This window comes from Drosophila virilis, chromosome 4 (genome assembly GCF_030788295.1).
Source record: "Drosophila virilis strain 15010-1051.87 chromosome 4, Dvir_AGI_RSII-ME, whole genome shotgun sequence".
Lineage (NCBI taxonomy): Eukaryota > Metazoa > Arthropoda > Insecta > Diptera > Drosophilidae > Drosophila > Drosophila virilis.
Genome location: NC_091546.1, coordinates 21,924,064 through 21,940,212, shown reverse-complemented (window position 1 = coordinate 21,940,212; position 16,149 = coordinate 21,924,064). Strand labels below are relative to the sequence as shown.

At 40.2% G+C, this 16,149-nt stretch overlaps 1 protein-coding gene across 7 annotated transcripts in view; it reads right to left on the bottom strand.

The window, feature by feature from the left end:
- sick (sickie) overlaps positions 1-16,149 on the bottom strand; it is a 198,760-nt gene that overhangs the window by 44,497 nt on the left and 138,114 nt on the right. For 4 of the 7 annotated variants that reach the window (XM_032437816.2, XM_070209235.1, XM_032437814.2 and 1 more), the window contains 4 exons: positions 8,094-8,656; positions 7,887-8,031; positions 6,934-7,236; positions 6,763-6,789 (listed from right to left, as the gene is read on the bottom strand). In XM_032437816.2, the coding sequence (XP_032293707.1) occupies positions 6,763-6,789; positions 6,934-7,236; positions 7,887-8,031; positions 8,094-8,656 (1,038 nt within the window). The remainder of the gene's footprint in view (positions 1-6,762; positions 6,790-6,933; positions 7,237-7,886; positions 8,032-8,093; positions 8,657-16,149) is intronic. The other 3 variants (XM_032437817.2, XM_032437815.2, XM_015172586.3) reach the window with 1 other exon arrangement.

The window sequence follows — 16,149 nt, the reverse complement described above, 5'->3', positions numbered from 1 at the left end:
CCAGAACATTTTGACCAACACAGTTGGCCACAAGGCTCTTGGTGTTTCAGTGGTATATACGAGTGTGTGTGTGGTGTGTGTGTGTGTGTGTGTGGTGTGATATGATGTGTTGTGTGTTTGCCAGACGCTTGCAAATTTCCGTTGCGGTTGTGCAGTTTATTAGGCCAATCTGCACGCGAACGTTGCATACTTCAGGCTCTGCGTAAATTTCCGTTTAATTTTCATCAGCGACAATTTGACATGTGTGTGTAAGTGTGCGTGTGTGTGTGTTACTGATAACGACATGAGTGAGACATGTCCATACAGTTCTCATGCCAAATCCCTCGACAAATTGTCATATAAAACGATACACTCAGAGAAAAAGCTTGTAGAAATGTGTGCTCAATTCAAGCTAAAGATGTCAAAGGCTAAGCACCTAATATATATTTTAAGAACTTATTTAAGCCCGTATTGGTCAAATATATAAATTATTCAGTAAAAGTATTTTTGACTTGAATCAAGACTGTTCCTGTCTTCACTGCGAATCAAATATTAAATTAAGCAAAATATATATTTGTTTTTTAAATATTCACGAACAAAATGTACTTTGAATTTAAGCTACATTACGCCTTAAATTCCAGCTCAGCTACACAAGAATTTATATTTTGGTTTTTTTCTCTGAGTGTGCTTATAAAGCTCGGCAAATGACCACAGAAAAGACACAGGGCCACAAAAAAGGGGTAGATGTGAGGGTTCAGGGTAGAAGGGAATCCGGTGGACAAATCTGTGCTGTCCAAGTTGGCATCTCGTTATGCTCTTGCTCCTGCTCCTACTCCTGCTCCAGCTGCTGATAACTGACATTAATGGCATTTCGCATGCAAATCTAATATTACGTATACGTCATATGTGCGCCCGTCTGTGCACTTTGCTGCCCCGCACCTCTCTGGTGTTTCGTCTGCACAACTTTGCCCTGTTTGCATTTGTGGTAAATGTGTGTCTGTGTATCTTTGTGTGTTTGTTAGCGTTTTTGGTACGCTTCAGGGCGTTTACTTTACTCTCGTGGGCTTTTGGCAACGCCCCGCCCCGCCCTGTTATGCTCCGCTCTGCTCTGGTCTGCTCTGGTGTCAAATTTGATAACAAGCCACCAAACTGGTTTTTGCTGGTGTTTGCCCCACTGCCCCCTGTTGTAGTTGTTTCCACTTGCCATTTCCTACTGCATAATTGATGCATTGAAAGCAAGAGTTCGGTCCGTAACAGCTGGCATATTAGTTGGCGGGCCAACAAAGCCATCTATGGAAAGAGGCAGAGGACAAGGCGAGTGGGCCTGGTGTTACGACATGTACTGGCAAAAGAACCTAGACTAAAGGGCCGTCTAGAGTTAAAGCATGTGTCTCATTGTACCTTGCTTAAGCTTATTTCAAACAAGCTTATATTTGGTAAAGGGTTTGTTTCTTATGCGAGAACTCTTTTGAAATTGAATAATAGAACTTATGCATATTATGGGAACTAACTTTTAATTCTTCAAACAAAATATTAAATAGATTAATTGATATTTTTTTATATTCATTGATTTTTTTTTGTGTAAGTCCGTCTTTTCGTAGCCTTTGCCGTTTTTCGACTTTGAACTTGAGTTTTTCACTTGATTTGTGTAATAATTGACTTGCTTTACCTGTGTTCACACATTTCATTTAGAAATTGGGCGACTTAATCTCAACCACCTTCAAGAATTTTAACTATACCTAACTAGAAACTGATTGTGTCTTGAGCCAGCTTTAATTTCTAATTTCGCACCATGTCACATTCACAACTGAAGTCAAACTAACACAATTAAAATGCACAAATGTAAATCGAACGCAAAAAAAAAAATAAACAGCGCACAGAAAATACAGCAAGTGTTGTTTAGAGCATTGAGCACCAACCAAAATGTGCTGAAGAGACCTATGCATAAGTAGATAATGCATAAGCATGAATATACACATATGTACATATCTTCCGACTCTATCTGCATACACTTGTTTGGGTGTGTGTTCGCACATCTGATCAAAAAACGGCGCTCAGAAAAATTAGCAAGTCGCGAGAGCGCGATGTGTAAGTAGATAATGTTTAAGCATGCATATACACAGACACTTCTGCATACATACATATCAGGAGATTATATGAGTTCGGGTGTGTGTTCGCTTGCGCTATCTACAAACTTATTATGATTCTCTACGAATTCCCCTTACTGAATGTCTGTACGTCGACCCGTCGACAAGCTTATTCTGTTTGGAGCGATAAACAGCAAGAATAATTCGAGAGAGCGTGATTCATACGTAGATAATGCACATGCACTCATATACACATACTTTTGTACATATTTGGCGATTCTCTCTGCATAAATTTGTTTGAGTGTGTGTACGCTTATTGTTATCTGCATACTTACCATGCATATCGCGGTCACGATATTTGGTTGCTGCTTATTGCTCAGTGGTCCGCTCTACTTTCTGAGTGCCGTTTATTGTCGCCCTCACAACTTAACTCTGTGTTTGTTTGACCCAAGTAGTCAATTTCACAAATAATATGGGTTTAATCTTCTGCAGGAGGCGATTATTTTTTTATTGCAGCAGAGCAGACTCATGCAATTTTGATTGAAATAATTTTTGAATGGAAAAGGACATAACAATACTAAACGATTTAAGGGAATAAGCTCGCCGCATAACATTAACTAAACCAAAGTTACTCAGAACAAAGTTGCGCAGGTCCGAGAGCGGACTCAAAAGCCGGCGCACAGAATATATAGGAGGTACACGATCAGTAGACGAATTTGTACACAAGATATTTTTATTTGGACCAATAGGCGAAAAGCAATAAAACAAAATGAGCACACACACAAACTAGTGTATTTAGAAGAGATCGCAAATTTATAAGAGATCGCAATAGAAAAGATATGTATGTAAGCTTTTGCATTATCTACGTTTGCATTGTGCTCTCATCACTTTTGCTCATGGCTCCTAACAAGACTTGGTTGCGGTTCTGTGCGCCCATTTTTGTCGTCTGCTTTGCGCCCTCGCAATTTCATTCTCTGTTAATTTAACCCCAGTAGGAAATTGTACATTATAGCAGGGTTAACCATCTGCACATGTTGTCAACTGCTGATTGTCTTCGAATTTGAGGAATGCTTAATGCATCGCTCAAAATCGGCCAGGCATGTACACATTTTCAAAATCGGACCTAAAAAACTATTCATACATAGGCCTGCACATTCGGCATGTGTCACATTCTATCGGCAACAGCACTCAACAGCTTGCCGGCTGTGCAAAATGTTAGATCTGCTTCACAGTGCACGTTACTACTGGCGTTTAGCTAACAGAGCAATGGGCTCCCAGAAAAAACAGCAGGCGAACGAAGTTCTTGCTTGGAGCATAAGCGAAAATTTGAGTGAGTGCGATTCATAAAAAAATACACACTAGCAAAGGTAGGTGTCGCTCAAGAAAGCACACACATAAGCAGGTACAAGCAAAGAGAATCGAAGAGGCATGTGTATACGCGTGCATTATCTATATTCTCATCGAGCTCATATGAATTGTTGTGATTGCCTATTCCAAGACTTGCACTTTTTCTGAGCGCCGTCTTGTTCTCGCTCTCACACGATGCCAATTAAATTGCACATTCAAGCAGGCTGAAGACTCCGCACAGTCGCAGGTTGCTAATTAGTAAGTATTAAGAAAGCTAAATGTGCAGGGTTATATTTGTGCAGCACTTAAAGTGACCTTATGACGAACATATGTAGGATCTTAAAATATATATGAACCTTTTTAATTCAGTAAAAAAAAGAAAGCTATATATATGTTTATCGTTTTAAATTTTTTACTGTACTTCTGGCCGTGGTAGGTCTTAAAGTAAACGTAAAGTGCCATCTCTAAATACCAGGTGCACATATTCGGCGGCTGTCGATTGATTTGATTTTTAAATTAGTCTAAGAATTACTTGTGTGTGTACACAAAGAGCGAAAGCATGAGAAAGTTGACTTTGGCGCTCTGTGTGTTATATATATGTGCTCTTATATGTGTTTGCTTGTATGTTAGGTATTTATGCACGTGTGTGATTGCTTAATAGAACTGAGATGTATGAGCGCACGGCAGATAAAAAAAAAACGGCGCTCAGAAAATTGAGCAAGGCTTGCTTTGATCAACAAGCAGCCACAAAAAGTCGCGAGAGCGCGATGTGTAAGTAGATAATGCTTAAGCATGCGTATACACAGACACTTCTGCATACATACATATCTTGAGATTACATGAGTTCGGGTGTGTGTTCGCTTGCGTTATCTACAAACTTATTATGCTTCTGCACGAATTCTCTTTAGGATCGTATGCTTACTCAAATTCTGGGCGCCGGTCTGCAGAAGTTTATTCTGTGTTAATTGAACCGCAGTAGTCAATGGGGCTTACGCAGTAGCCGTTTAAACTTTAACAAAATATAATGGAATATAAACATTGCAATATATTGACTAGAAGAAGGTAAATTCTAACAAACATACAGCGAGTTTTAGCTAATGTAATATTCACATCTGCACATATTAGGCGGTCTTCCCTGCAGACACTTGTTTAGTTGTGTGTTCGCTTGAAAGTAATCTATTTTTTTATGCACGTGTGTATAAGCTGCGCGAGCGCAAAGCGGAGCAAAATACGGAGCTCAGAAAATAGAGTAAGTTCTATTTAGGTAGATAAGCAGCAAGAATAACTTGTGAGAGCAAAGTAGATAATTCACAAATAGGCATATACACACGGGTACATATCATGCGATGCCCCCTGCATACACTTGTTTGGGTGTGTGTTCACCTGTGTTTTATTTACATACTAACAATGCATTGCGCGCTCACAATTTTTTCTGTTTATTATTGCCTTTTAAGAAAGAGTATAAATTCCCCTTAGGACCGTTTTTTTAATCTCTTGCGCTCTAAAAACTTCCCTCTGTGCTATTTTGGCCCATAAATCCAGATGGTAAACTAACTAACCTTCCGTATTGCAAAAAACTGTTTGATATAATTTCCTTTGTGATACTTTCAGCTTAAAGCTATTTAAAGGTTTTAAAAAATGCCCGAAAAATCTTTTTACCTGTCACACATCCGTATAGTTCACTCTGCCCTTTACTGCATGTGGTTTTTTTTTTTACCATTTGCTGTTAAAAATTTTTAATGAAGCACTTGAGAGTCAACACTCGGCTGCAGGGGCATAGCCCACTTCCAACTGGCAACTGGCAACTGGCAACCGGCAACTGCTAACTGTGAATTGCTGACGTGGCCAGAATAAAGTTAAAATAACAACAACGCCAAAATGGCAGCCCCGAGGCGCAACTTCATTTCAGCTGTGGCTGTTGCATCGTCAAGTCAAAGGTTCACAAACCTATTGACATGTCAAATAATAATCTGGCCAGCACCTCGCTATTCCCTTTACCCAGCCACCGGCGGCAAATGCTCGGCGCTGCTATTTACACTTATACGTCGAGATCCTCCCCCCCAACCCCGCTCAGCAACTTTCCAACTGTCCATATTCCCACTTTTTCGTTTTCCATTTCGTGTTCGTTTTTTCTTTTTCCCTTTTTTTTTTGCCCACTTTGCTGTTAAACACAACTTTCACATTGTCTGTTTGCCATTGCTCGCTCCCTATCAACTCCACCTTTATAAAAAGTTCCCTTTAACTATTTGGGCGTGCCGTCAACTCACGGGTTTTCGCTTTTCGAGGGGGTTTACTGTAGCTTTAAAATATGCACGAGACATGGCAACAGCAAACATATGTCAAGCTCCGACCCTATAAAGACTAAACTATTGCAAATTGCTTGCATACTTTCAGACGCGCAGCTGTAAAAACAGCTCATTACACACGCTCGCACGCATGTGGGTGCGTAAGTGTGTGCATAAGCTGACAGGCAAAGGGAATTTTAAAAAAATCTGTCTTTTTTTATCTGCACTAGAAAGTCAGATAAGCTGCATAAGTCGGGCTAAGAATATATATAAATAGGTAGGGCCTATCAAGAAAATCTGGTAAACATTATTTTTAACAAGATTTATACGATAGAATTTTTAATAATTTATCTGCTTGCTTAACTATTTTTTCTATTTATGTTAGATAAGTATTCGGATGTTTTTAGGATTTATATTCAATAAAATATTTTGCAATCAGGTAAACACCATTTTTTACTAAGATGTCTTTGATAGAGATAGAAAAAAGTATTTAATAGCTTATCTGGTTGTTTTACAAACTTTAAATATATTTTTCATTCCTCTTAGATAGGGTGTTACATAAAGAAACAGGTTTACATTCAGGCATTTTTGGAAATTCCTACACAGAAGTTTTTATAGATTGAATGCAATGGAATCAAAATCATAAACATTTTTGTTGAGTGTATATCAAGTAAAGGCAACATACCCTGTCTGTCTTTAGGGCATATGAGCACATAATGAAAACAGCGTCTAAAGTCAGACGTATGTTATAAGACACGTCCACACGCACACACACACACACACACACACACACACACACACACACACACACACACACACACACACACACACACACACTCATGCTGAATCTGCATTTTTGGCGACGCTGCAAAGTGTGCAACATGTAAATGTAAATTGCAAGCGGCAAACGCTTTTAAAGTGCGAGACAAGCGCGACAAGTGGCAACTGAAGCTGATTGCTTGCGAGTGCAACGTTAGTAATGGGCGTGGCACACACACACACACACCCGAACATACGCTCATGTGTATATATCAAAAAGTGAGCAATTTGTGAGGTAAAGTCACCTTGGATATGTCCGTTCTTTCAGATAGCTTTTAGAGGTAAAACGAAAAAAATGTACAAGAAATTTCAGGTTGGAAGAAAGATAGAGAGTAAAAGAGATAAATAAAGGGGAGAGAGAGAGAGAGAGAGACGGCATGCTGCTAACACATTCACATTTTTCAGGCTGCACTCACCTGATGCTATTGCTGCGATTCATGCGCGGACTCTGCACATAGGGCGATTCATTGCCCTGAACGGGCATTTGCCCCACTGTGCCCGATGCCCGATTGTGCAGCATTTTGTGGCCATGACGCGTCATCGCGGGCGAACCAATCTGCAGCTGATCAATGGCATCGCCGTCGGAGAGGCGACTGCCCGCCGTATTACTATGCTTCAGCCACATGGCATACGAGCTGTACTCGGGCTTGACCTCAGCATAGGTTTGCGTATCAGATAGCGACCCATCGTGGCGAGTCCCGCCTCCACGCGTAGAGATTCTGTTTCAGAAAAGAATATTATAAATAAATTTCTGATGGACTTACTGGTTAAGTGACTTTATGATTGATTAACGACTAGTCGATTGGCTGTGTATCTACTGTGGGAATGCATTGACTGACTGATTGACTGACTAATAAACTAACCCACTAAATGACACAAAACGACTTCCTGACTATTTGACGCACTGACTGACCGATGCCTGATTGATTGACATTTTGATTGACCCTTTGACTGACTGGTAGATTGACTAAAATATTGACTGATTAATAAATAAACAGTTCGGTGATAACTTACCAACTGACTTAATAGATGATTAATCATGATTAACTTAATAGATGATTGACTACTTGACTGGCTGACTAATTGACTGATTGAAGTCTGATTAATTGAATGACAAAGCCACTGACTATTAAATTATTGACTGATTACAAGACTGACCTGACTATTTAACTGACCAACTGACAGATTGAGTGACTGATAGCCTAAATAATAGACTGATCAACTGATTGAGTGATTGACTAACTGACTGTTTGATTAAACGATTGACTGCTTGACTAATTAACAAACTAAATATTAAACTGATAAATAGACTAAATGATTTATCAACTGACTGCCAGACAGAACGGAACCCTTAAGCTATCTATCTTACCTGTGCTGGAATACGTGCATATCGCTGCCAGGTTTGGGCAAGCTGTGCGAACCCGTGGCCAAACGCTCGCGTATGGACTGGCTCAGCTGCGTCGCTGTGGGGCCCGTCAACGAGAAGCTGCGATGTTGCGTATTCGGTGGCAGCTCTAGAGGGAGCAGAAATAAAAAGAATTTATAAAATATATTATGATAACTTATCACAACTTACTGTTCATATCATTGGGTAGGGTTTGTGTGCCGCCGGTAACCTTGCGGCCGCTGGCGGTGCGCGGCACTGCGGACACGTGAGCGGTGCGTCCGCAGGGCAAGCCATTGACCATGGCCTGGCCACCGCCGACAGCCATCAGCATGGCGATGTTCTGTTGCTCCGCCGTCGAGGCGATGCTGCCATTGGCGCGTTTCACATAACCAAAACTGGGCGGCACGCCCTTGGTGCGCGACGAGGACGAGGGCGAGCCCTGCTTGGATGAGCTGCCGCTGCCGCCGCCCATGCTGCGACGCGACGGCGATGACTTCTCCGATTTGTCTCCCTTGTGGCCGTTGAGCGGTTCTGGCATTTTGGTCCAGTTATCGCGTCCATTTCGTGAACCCGGACGATGATGTGGACTGCCATCCATTTTGCTGTTATTGTTGTTGTTATTGTTATTGTTGTTGTTGATATTGTTGCTGTTGTTGCTGGTGGAGCCGCCGCTGGAGCTGGCCTGGCTTGCCGCCGAGCTGCCGTTGGCAGCGGTCCCAATGCTATCAAGCGAGCCGCGACTGCTGCGAATGCTGCCAGAGCGAGAGAGAGAGAGTGAGAATTAAAGGTGAGTGACGGGTGACGGTGGGAATGGTACTCTTTAAATATAATTCTCTTTAATTTACAGCTGAGCTAATAGCTTAAGCCTGAACCGAACCTTAGCTAGAAAACCGAATGATAAGAGCTTTAACTAAGGCTAGTTTGAGAGTTTTTAACAAAGAGATCACGAAAGTTTCTAAATTCTGAATATTATAAATTAGGGAGAAGAAACAAGAAATGCAAGGACGTAGACATTTTGTATCAGCTTCTAGAAACTTAGCTGTGCATAGAAAATATAATAATTGGAATAAATCTTAGTTTCCAGATTCTATTTTAAGACATGATTGCCTCCATTTATAAGAATATGTTCGAATTCAGCCCTAAATCAACTAGTTTCCAGCTAAATCCCAATCAAGCAGCGCAATTAGCTAACTAGTTGGCATTAATGTTTTATGCACCCACTCAGGCACCTCTATTTCACTTCCAGGCCGCCTTTTAGCTGCTTCCGAGCACTTGTTTTCACTTTAGTTACGCTCTTAATGCCTTCATGAATTAGGGTCAGCTATTTACAAAGGACCCTCGACTACACGCCTAATTGTCTACCTCTAAAAGAGCTGACCCCAGCCCAACCGGCTGAATGGCCGAAAGGCCCAGCGCCGGCTGTCAATTAAAAGCGGCACTTACACAAATATGTTGGCCACGTCTGGCTAAACAGTGCCTGCTGTAAGTACTGCCCCACCCGAATGCCTGCTGATATAAACTGAACACGTGCTGCGAGGCGCCGCATAAATTAGCGGCTAAATTAAAAATTATACAACACCAATTTTAAATAGCTCGACACGAAATAGCCAAAAGCAGCCAAACAAAAATGGCCAAAACACTAAAGTGTACCGCGCACCGTATGTTTATGGGCTTTTGCTTCTTTTGTTGTCGTTGTTGTTGTTGTTGTTGTTGCGGTACTCCCCATGCAAATTACATTTTGTGCATGAAATTAGTTTGCCATTGGTCCTGCGTCCTGGCCCAAAAGGCCGCCTGCAATATGTAAAGGCCACAAACGGAAAAACCAGTTCGAGCCGGACATGCATGGAATTTGTTTTTCCACAAAATATATTTCAAATGCGTTCGTTGGGAACAGAATAAAAGAAAAGCTGAGGGAACAACGCACCAGCGGGGCAAGGGCAGGCGCAGCACACTCTAAAATACTTTAAGCGTATAATTCAGGCATTGGCCCAGACCTCATGGGCGGACGGACAGCCAAAAAGTTAGAAGGGATAGAGCTGAGGCTTAAAACTAAATATTTGGGCATATCATGCATATAAGGTTAGTTAATTGTTGCGAAGCCCTGTTTTAAATTCAAGGAGTTATAAAAATACAAAATATGTATTATAATATATAAGCCAAATATTTATAACTTTGTATAAAATATTCCTCCTTTGATTCTCACTGTTAAGCTATATGCATGTTATTTTAAGTTAGGTTGAATTTATTTATGTATAGAATTTTTAGTTCAAGCTGAATGCGCAATAAAATACGAACTTCAGCTTCTGACGGCTCACCATAAAGAAGTGCTTATTCATAATTTAGTTCTTTCCGTTTGGCTGACGCACTTCTTGAATCAAAATTCCTATTAAATGTCTTTCAATGTAGCTCGTTGGCATCCTTATTTTTTTGGCCTTTTTGAACGGCTATTAATAGCATTGCCCAACCCCTTTGCCTTTGACTACGCTCCTGCTCATGACGTCTGCTGCTGACTTTTTTCGACAGCTTTCCGAAATTTATGCGCCATTTTTTTACTGCGCCCGCTTCATTTCCCACTGGGAATGGCAATGGGCATGGTCAGCAGTTGGGTTATGCAGTGCATTTCAAATGAATTGCAGCTTAAGAGTTCAGGCAAGGGCATAAAGCATATACAATTGATACACTCAGAGAAAAGAAAGTATTATGCTTAAATCAAAACTCGACAAAAGCTCCTCATTTCTTAAGCTTGAGCTCTTGACAAAAACTTATTTCAAAAACTTTTTAAAGTCTGCAATTATTATTACAGTAATAAGTATTTTGGGTTTCATGCAATTATATTTTCTTTCTTTTTCTTCTATTAACTCAAAGCTTAAGCTTAAATATAATTTAAATTTTCCGCACTTCTTTCTATTTAAATCACACTTGAATTTACTATCTCGTTTTCTTATTTATTTCTTTTTTAATTGGCCACATTTTCTGTTCATTTTTGCTTTGAGTGTATTGTTCTTGTTTATTTCTTGCATATGGAAATATATGTTTCTTCGGCTGAAGAAGGGCGGGGGCATGTGGGTCATTTTCCAGCGACGTGGCAATCGTTATTGATTTTACCGACTTACAGCCCACACCTGCCCCGGCCCCTGCCCCTGCCCACTCGCTGTCATTGCGTCTGTCCTCCCTGTATGCATATTGAGTGTGCGACAATTTATGAGCTTTATGTGTCACTTCTGACGCTCACTTTCACTCTGTCACACACACACACATACACACACACACACACACACGTAAAGGCAGACAGTCACGCATATTCTAAGGGCTGCTCCTCACCCACCCCCCGCGACCTTAGCGCACCCTTCGACTGGACGTCTCAGTTACAGCTCGGCTAGTTTTTCTTTTCTCTGCTGCTTCTTGTTTGCCGTTATTGCTGTGGTCTGCCTCTTATACCCTTATATAGACCGGGCATATCTAAACGGTAATTGCTTGCCAGGGCGTAGTTGAGTTTTGTGACCCAGACAGCTGTTTTTCTGCACCCTCCGATCCTATTCCTGGGTGCGCTTAAATCATAGCACACTTTTCAGCGGAAATTGCATGGCTCTTAAAGCGTGCCACACCACAGGCCACAATTAGTTAATTTATTGTGCAACTGTGCAATTGAATCACAAGCGCATAGATCTAATCTCTAAAGCAAGGTCTGCTTTGAATTACCATTATTAAATTTTATGGCGGGGCAACAAAAAAGAGAGACGCGAATTTGGCTTTTCGCGTGCTTTAGCAAATTACATTTTATGCGGCAATTGAGAATATGAAAGCCATTTTTATCAGCGCAGCCAAATGAAGTGAAAATTTTGTTAGGAGTAGAAAGGAAAATAAAAAAGTACTTGAAAGGAAAGTTGTACAACTTCTTAATAGACCAACAAGCAGAATGTTTAAAATGTTAATTTATTTTATATATTAATGATAATATTAGTAAAAATAATAATATGCAAAATAATAGTTATAGTAAAAGATAAAAGTAACAAAACTAAGTAACATTTTTTGTTTTTAGTTTTACTTTATATAAAATTCTATCAAAATATCTATAAATCATTCCAATAGTAGTATACTATGACAGAATATTTCACCTGCCCCGATAAGATCGTAAATTTAAACGAATCGATAGATATGGCATGCCAGCGAGAAATTTATGCGTTGGCTAATTTGGCGCGCCTGTATTTTATATTTATAGTTGTTTTTTTTTTATGAATTTCTCATAATTTATTAAGCATTTCACCAAAGCGTATTGACGGAACTTTGTCCAAGGGTTATTCAAATGAATTGTATTATTTATTATATTAGCAGGGGCAGAGGCGGGGGTGGGGAGAGGACACGCCCAATTAGTTTTGATATATGGACATATAAGAAACGTTGGTGTAAGCGGCTTAGACATGAAAAATTTGATTGTTGACATTGGCCAATTGCAAACAATCCTTTTGGCTCAATGGCTTGCAGGCACTCCAGTCTTTGTCAGTTAGCCACGCCGCCCACCCCCCCACTGCTTGTCGCCCTATTCGTCCTTGCCACTTTTGTGCGCGTCTTTTGTCATTTTAATTGAAAATGTTGCCAATTCACTTTGTCGCCGCCTTTGTGCGTGAAGAGTTGCAATTGTCGTCGTCGCACTTCGCCGGGCTATTTGCCCATCATCTACTAAGCTTCCAATGGTTGGCTCCATTGTGTGTCAATTCTCTTAGTCTGACTGTCTGTCTGTCTCGCTGTCAGTCTGTCTTTTTCTCAATTGCATGCCTGTTTGCACGCTGATTTTCCAATTGTTTGACAGCTACATTCAAGTTGTGCCTCAAGCCTGACGCTTTGCTTTACACTTGGTTGGCCAGCTGTGAGGCAGCTTATATATATCTATGTAAATTATATAACTACAGCAGCAACAACACTGAACGACTTGTATAAATGATTTCTGCAATTAACGCCAAATAAAATTTAAGCCCCAGCGGACTTGGCGTATGCGTAATATCAATGTCAACAGCAGTCGCTCTTCTGCTTGTTGTTATTCTTGTTTTCTTTAATGTGCTAAGCAATTTGTCTTCAAATGAAAACTCTGCATAAATATTTATTATCAGCAGTTGGATTTCTAGTGAATGAGAAGCAATAAACAATTTTCCATATTCGAGCTATCAAGTTTAAATGGCTTCACAAACACTTAAAAGAATTGCCTTATATATCAACGATTAGCCATAAAAGTTATATATCAAGAAAACCTGAAACAGCGTTTATAAAAAATTATAAATGTTCAGATAGATAACCTTCAAATCATTTAAAAAAAGCGTATTCATAGCTGGAACTAGCTCAAATTAACTAGCTCTAAATGAGGCCGTTGTCACAAGCAAACAAAGCCATTTGTAGTCCAGTTGCATGGCCCATACATGCCACAGGCTACTTGCCGCAACGACCACAAGCCTTTGCGGTTTGCTTCATGCGGTGCTAACCAGTGTTGGTAAATGGTCGCCGCATTTCATTTATTAAAACTGTCAACAGGCGTTAAAGTAGGCTGACTTATCAACGACACAGGAAGCACGCACACATAGAGCACACTCTTCTCTCCCATCCGCCCACAGTGTGCCTGCTTTGTGTGCGGTTGATAAAATGTTATGAATGGAATTCCGACAGCTCTGGCGTTAGGCGTTACAAGCACACATTAATAAAAGTGTCGAACATGAGCTATGGCAAGGCAGCTTTGGAGGGGGCGGGGCGCTTTTCACGCACGCAACCTTCAACTGTGGCTGTTTGTCGACGGTGTTTGGCCTTGCAACGGCGCCTGAAAGCATGCAACACTCAACAACAGCAACAAGGGATAACAGCAGCTTGTAGCCTTTTGGGCAACATATTTGCCACATTTGCCTGCTGACTGTGTCAAGGACTGCGTCTAAGGGTAGACGAACAGCAGCAGCAGCAGCATCAGCAAAAGATGCCAGCCTTATAATTGACAGGCAAAAAAATAAGTAGGCTTTAGCAACTAGAAAATGCCCTGTAACTTGCTCTTTGTTCTGAAGCACTGCATTATGGAAAATATATTCTTTAAGACCCATCTATATTGTTTGCGTGAACTTTATAATTTTTTATGGCCTCAGAGATGTCAGTCGAATATTCTTATGTAAGGCAACACTTAAGATAAAAACTGCTAAATACTAAACTAAAACCAAAATTTTAAGTTGACATTTAGCGATTCAAGGAAACTAGGGGTTATTTCTACGAGAACTAAGAGAACGTACATCAAGAATTTTAAGTTATATAAAGTTTGAGATATTTTGTTATATCAGCTACATTTATGTTCGTCACTGCCCACTATTTTCGATTTTCAAAGGGCATAAAAAAAACAGCTAAAAAAGAAGCAGCAGAGAGCATAGCATACTTGTAGGCGCACGTCAATTATACAAGTGCCCAGCGGATGGGCGGACAAAGGACAGTCTGTGGGTGCTTCCTAGTCGCAATTGTTTGCCTTTTACGACTTCCCAGCAGCCATTGATAGTCGCAATAAATTATGGTTTGGGCATATAACAATGAAAATGAAATTTCAGTCCTTCCTTTCAGTTTCTTATATAAGTACATATTTATATACTTTTTTTCTATTTGTTTTTTTTTTTTTTTTGTGAATCGTGTGAGCAAAGTGGCCATAAACCAGACGGCCCTGAAATGGTCCCAGCACATTAAGCATAGCTACTTTGGCAGCAAAGGCAACATCAAGTTGACTTAAAGCCTCAAGTCAAGAGAGCAACTCTGTCTCCCTCTCTCTCTCTCCCTCACTCTCTGTGTATTTCTCGTTAGCGCTTCCAGCTTTTTGTAAAAGTTTTTCAAATGAAAATTCCAAGACAGACATCGTGGCTGCCATTCTTTGAGTAGTTGCAAATGCAAATTAAATTAAACACCAAACTTTGCTAATATGCCAGGCAAAACTTTAGAACAACCCTTAAGCTCATATCCCATACACACAAACAAAAAAAAAAAACAAACAAAAAGGGACACCCTAAGGAGTTTCGTTTAGCTCATTTAATTAAACAAGGTACAAATTACAAACATGAAAGCAGAGTCTTGACTACAATTTGACGAAGTTCTCATACGCCATTTCGCTGGATATCGATGTCAGGCTAGGGTATCGATGTCGGGCAGAAAGACTTTTGGAGGATGCCAGCCCTAGGGAATTCTGTTTGTTGATTGTAAAAGTCTTTCTACTATCCCTTGTGTTTTTGAAGATATCGAATATTAAGTTTGTGACAAATATTGAGATCTAACTGTCATCAGAGGAAAGCCCCGAAATTAATTTATATTTCTATTCTATTTTGTTTGTCTGTGTGCACAGCTTAGAGCCCATAAGAGATAGGGTATAGGGCAATCGTATTGTTTTTGTATTGATAACTGGATTTTAAGATTTCAACTGAGCATATCTCGGGAATAAACATTTCATAACAATCGCAAGCGAATCTCAGAAGCTATTGAGGAGATAAAGCACTCAAGGTGCTCGATAGGTATCTCAAGGTATCTACTATTCGGCTGCATCCGACTAAAGCACTTATACTTTTTTTAAATATGGTTTCTCCAAGTAAAAATCTTGCAGTGGACACTCATTTTGGATAGTCGATAGCGCGGCACGCATTATATTTCTTGTTTCAGCGAAATAATTCCATAAATTTCATTAAACCTCTGTTTAAAAAACAGAGTAAATAATTAAAACAACATAAAATTGTAATAATAATTGTATAATTTACACTTATGCAAAAGCATATCGAACACTGCGAGCACTGAAACTAATACTGTTTATGAAATATTTTTAGTTAAAAAACCCAAAAAGATGTCTCCCATTTCGAATTGTGGAAAAGCAAAGCCTCATTAGCAGTTTGAATGTGTCGCAATATCGAGCTATAAATTGCAAAGGGATCGCATATTGTATTTCGTTTTAGAGTTCATTAAAGTGCAATGAACTTGTTACGTGCCGAGGGTCGCGTGGCGGAGGGTTTGGCTGCAGAGAGACAGAGAGGCAGGGCGAGTGAGAACACATTTTGGGGTCAGTTGGTAGAGGAGCAACCCCTAGTACTAGGTAAATGGCACTTAATTTAATGTTAAATTTATGTAAGACAGTCCGTGGCTAATAAAATCGCCTCGCACATAAAAACTTTTATATCGAATGGCAAAAAGATTCACACTATTACGGGACAAGATAAAGGACAACAGGAAGACCGTCTAGAAATGGGTTAAACGAGTTGGCCTA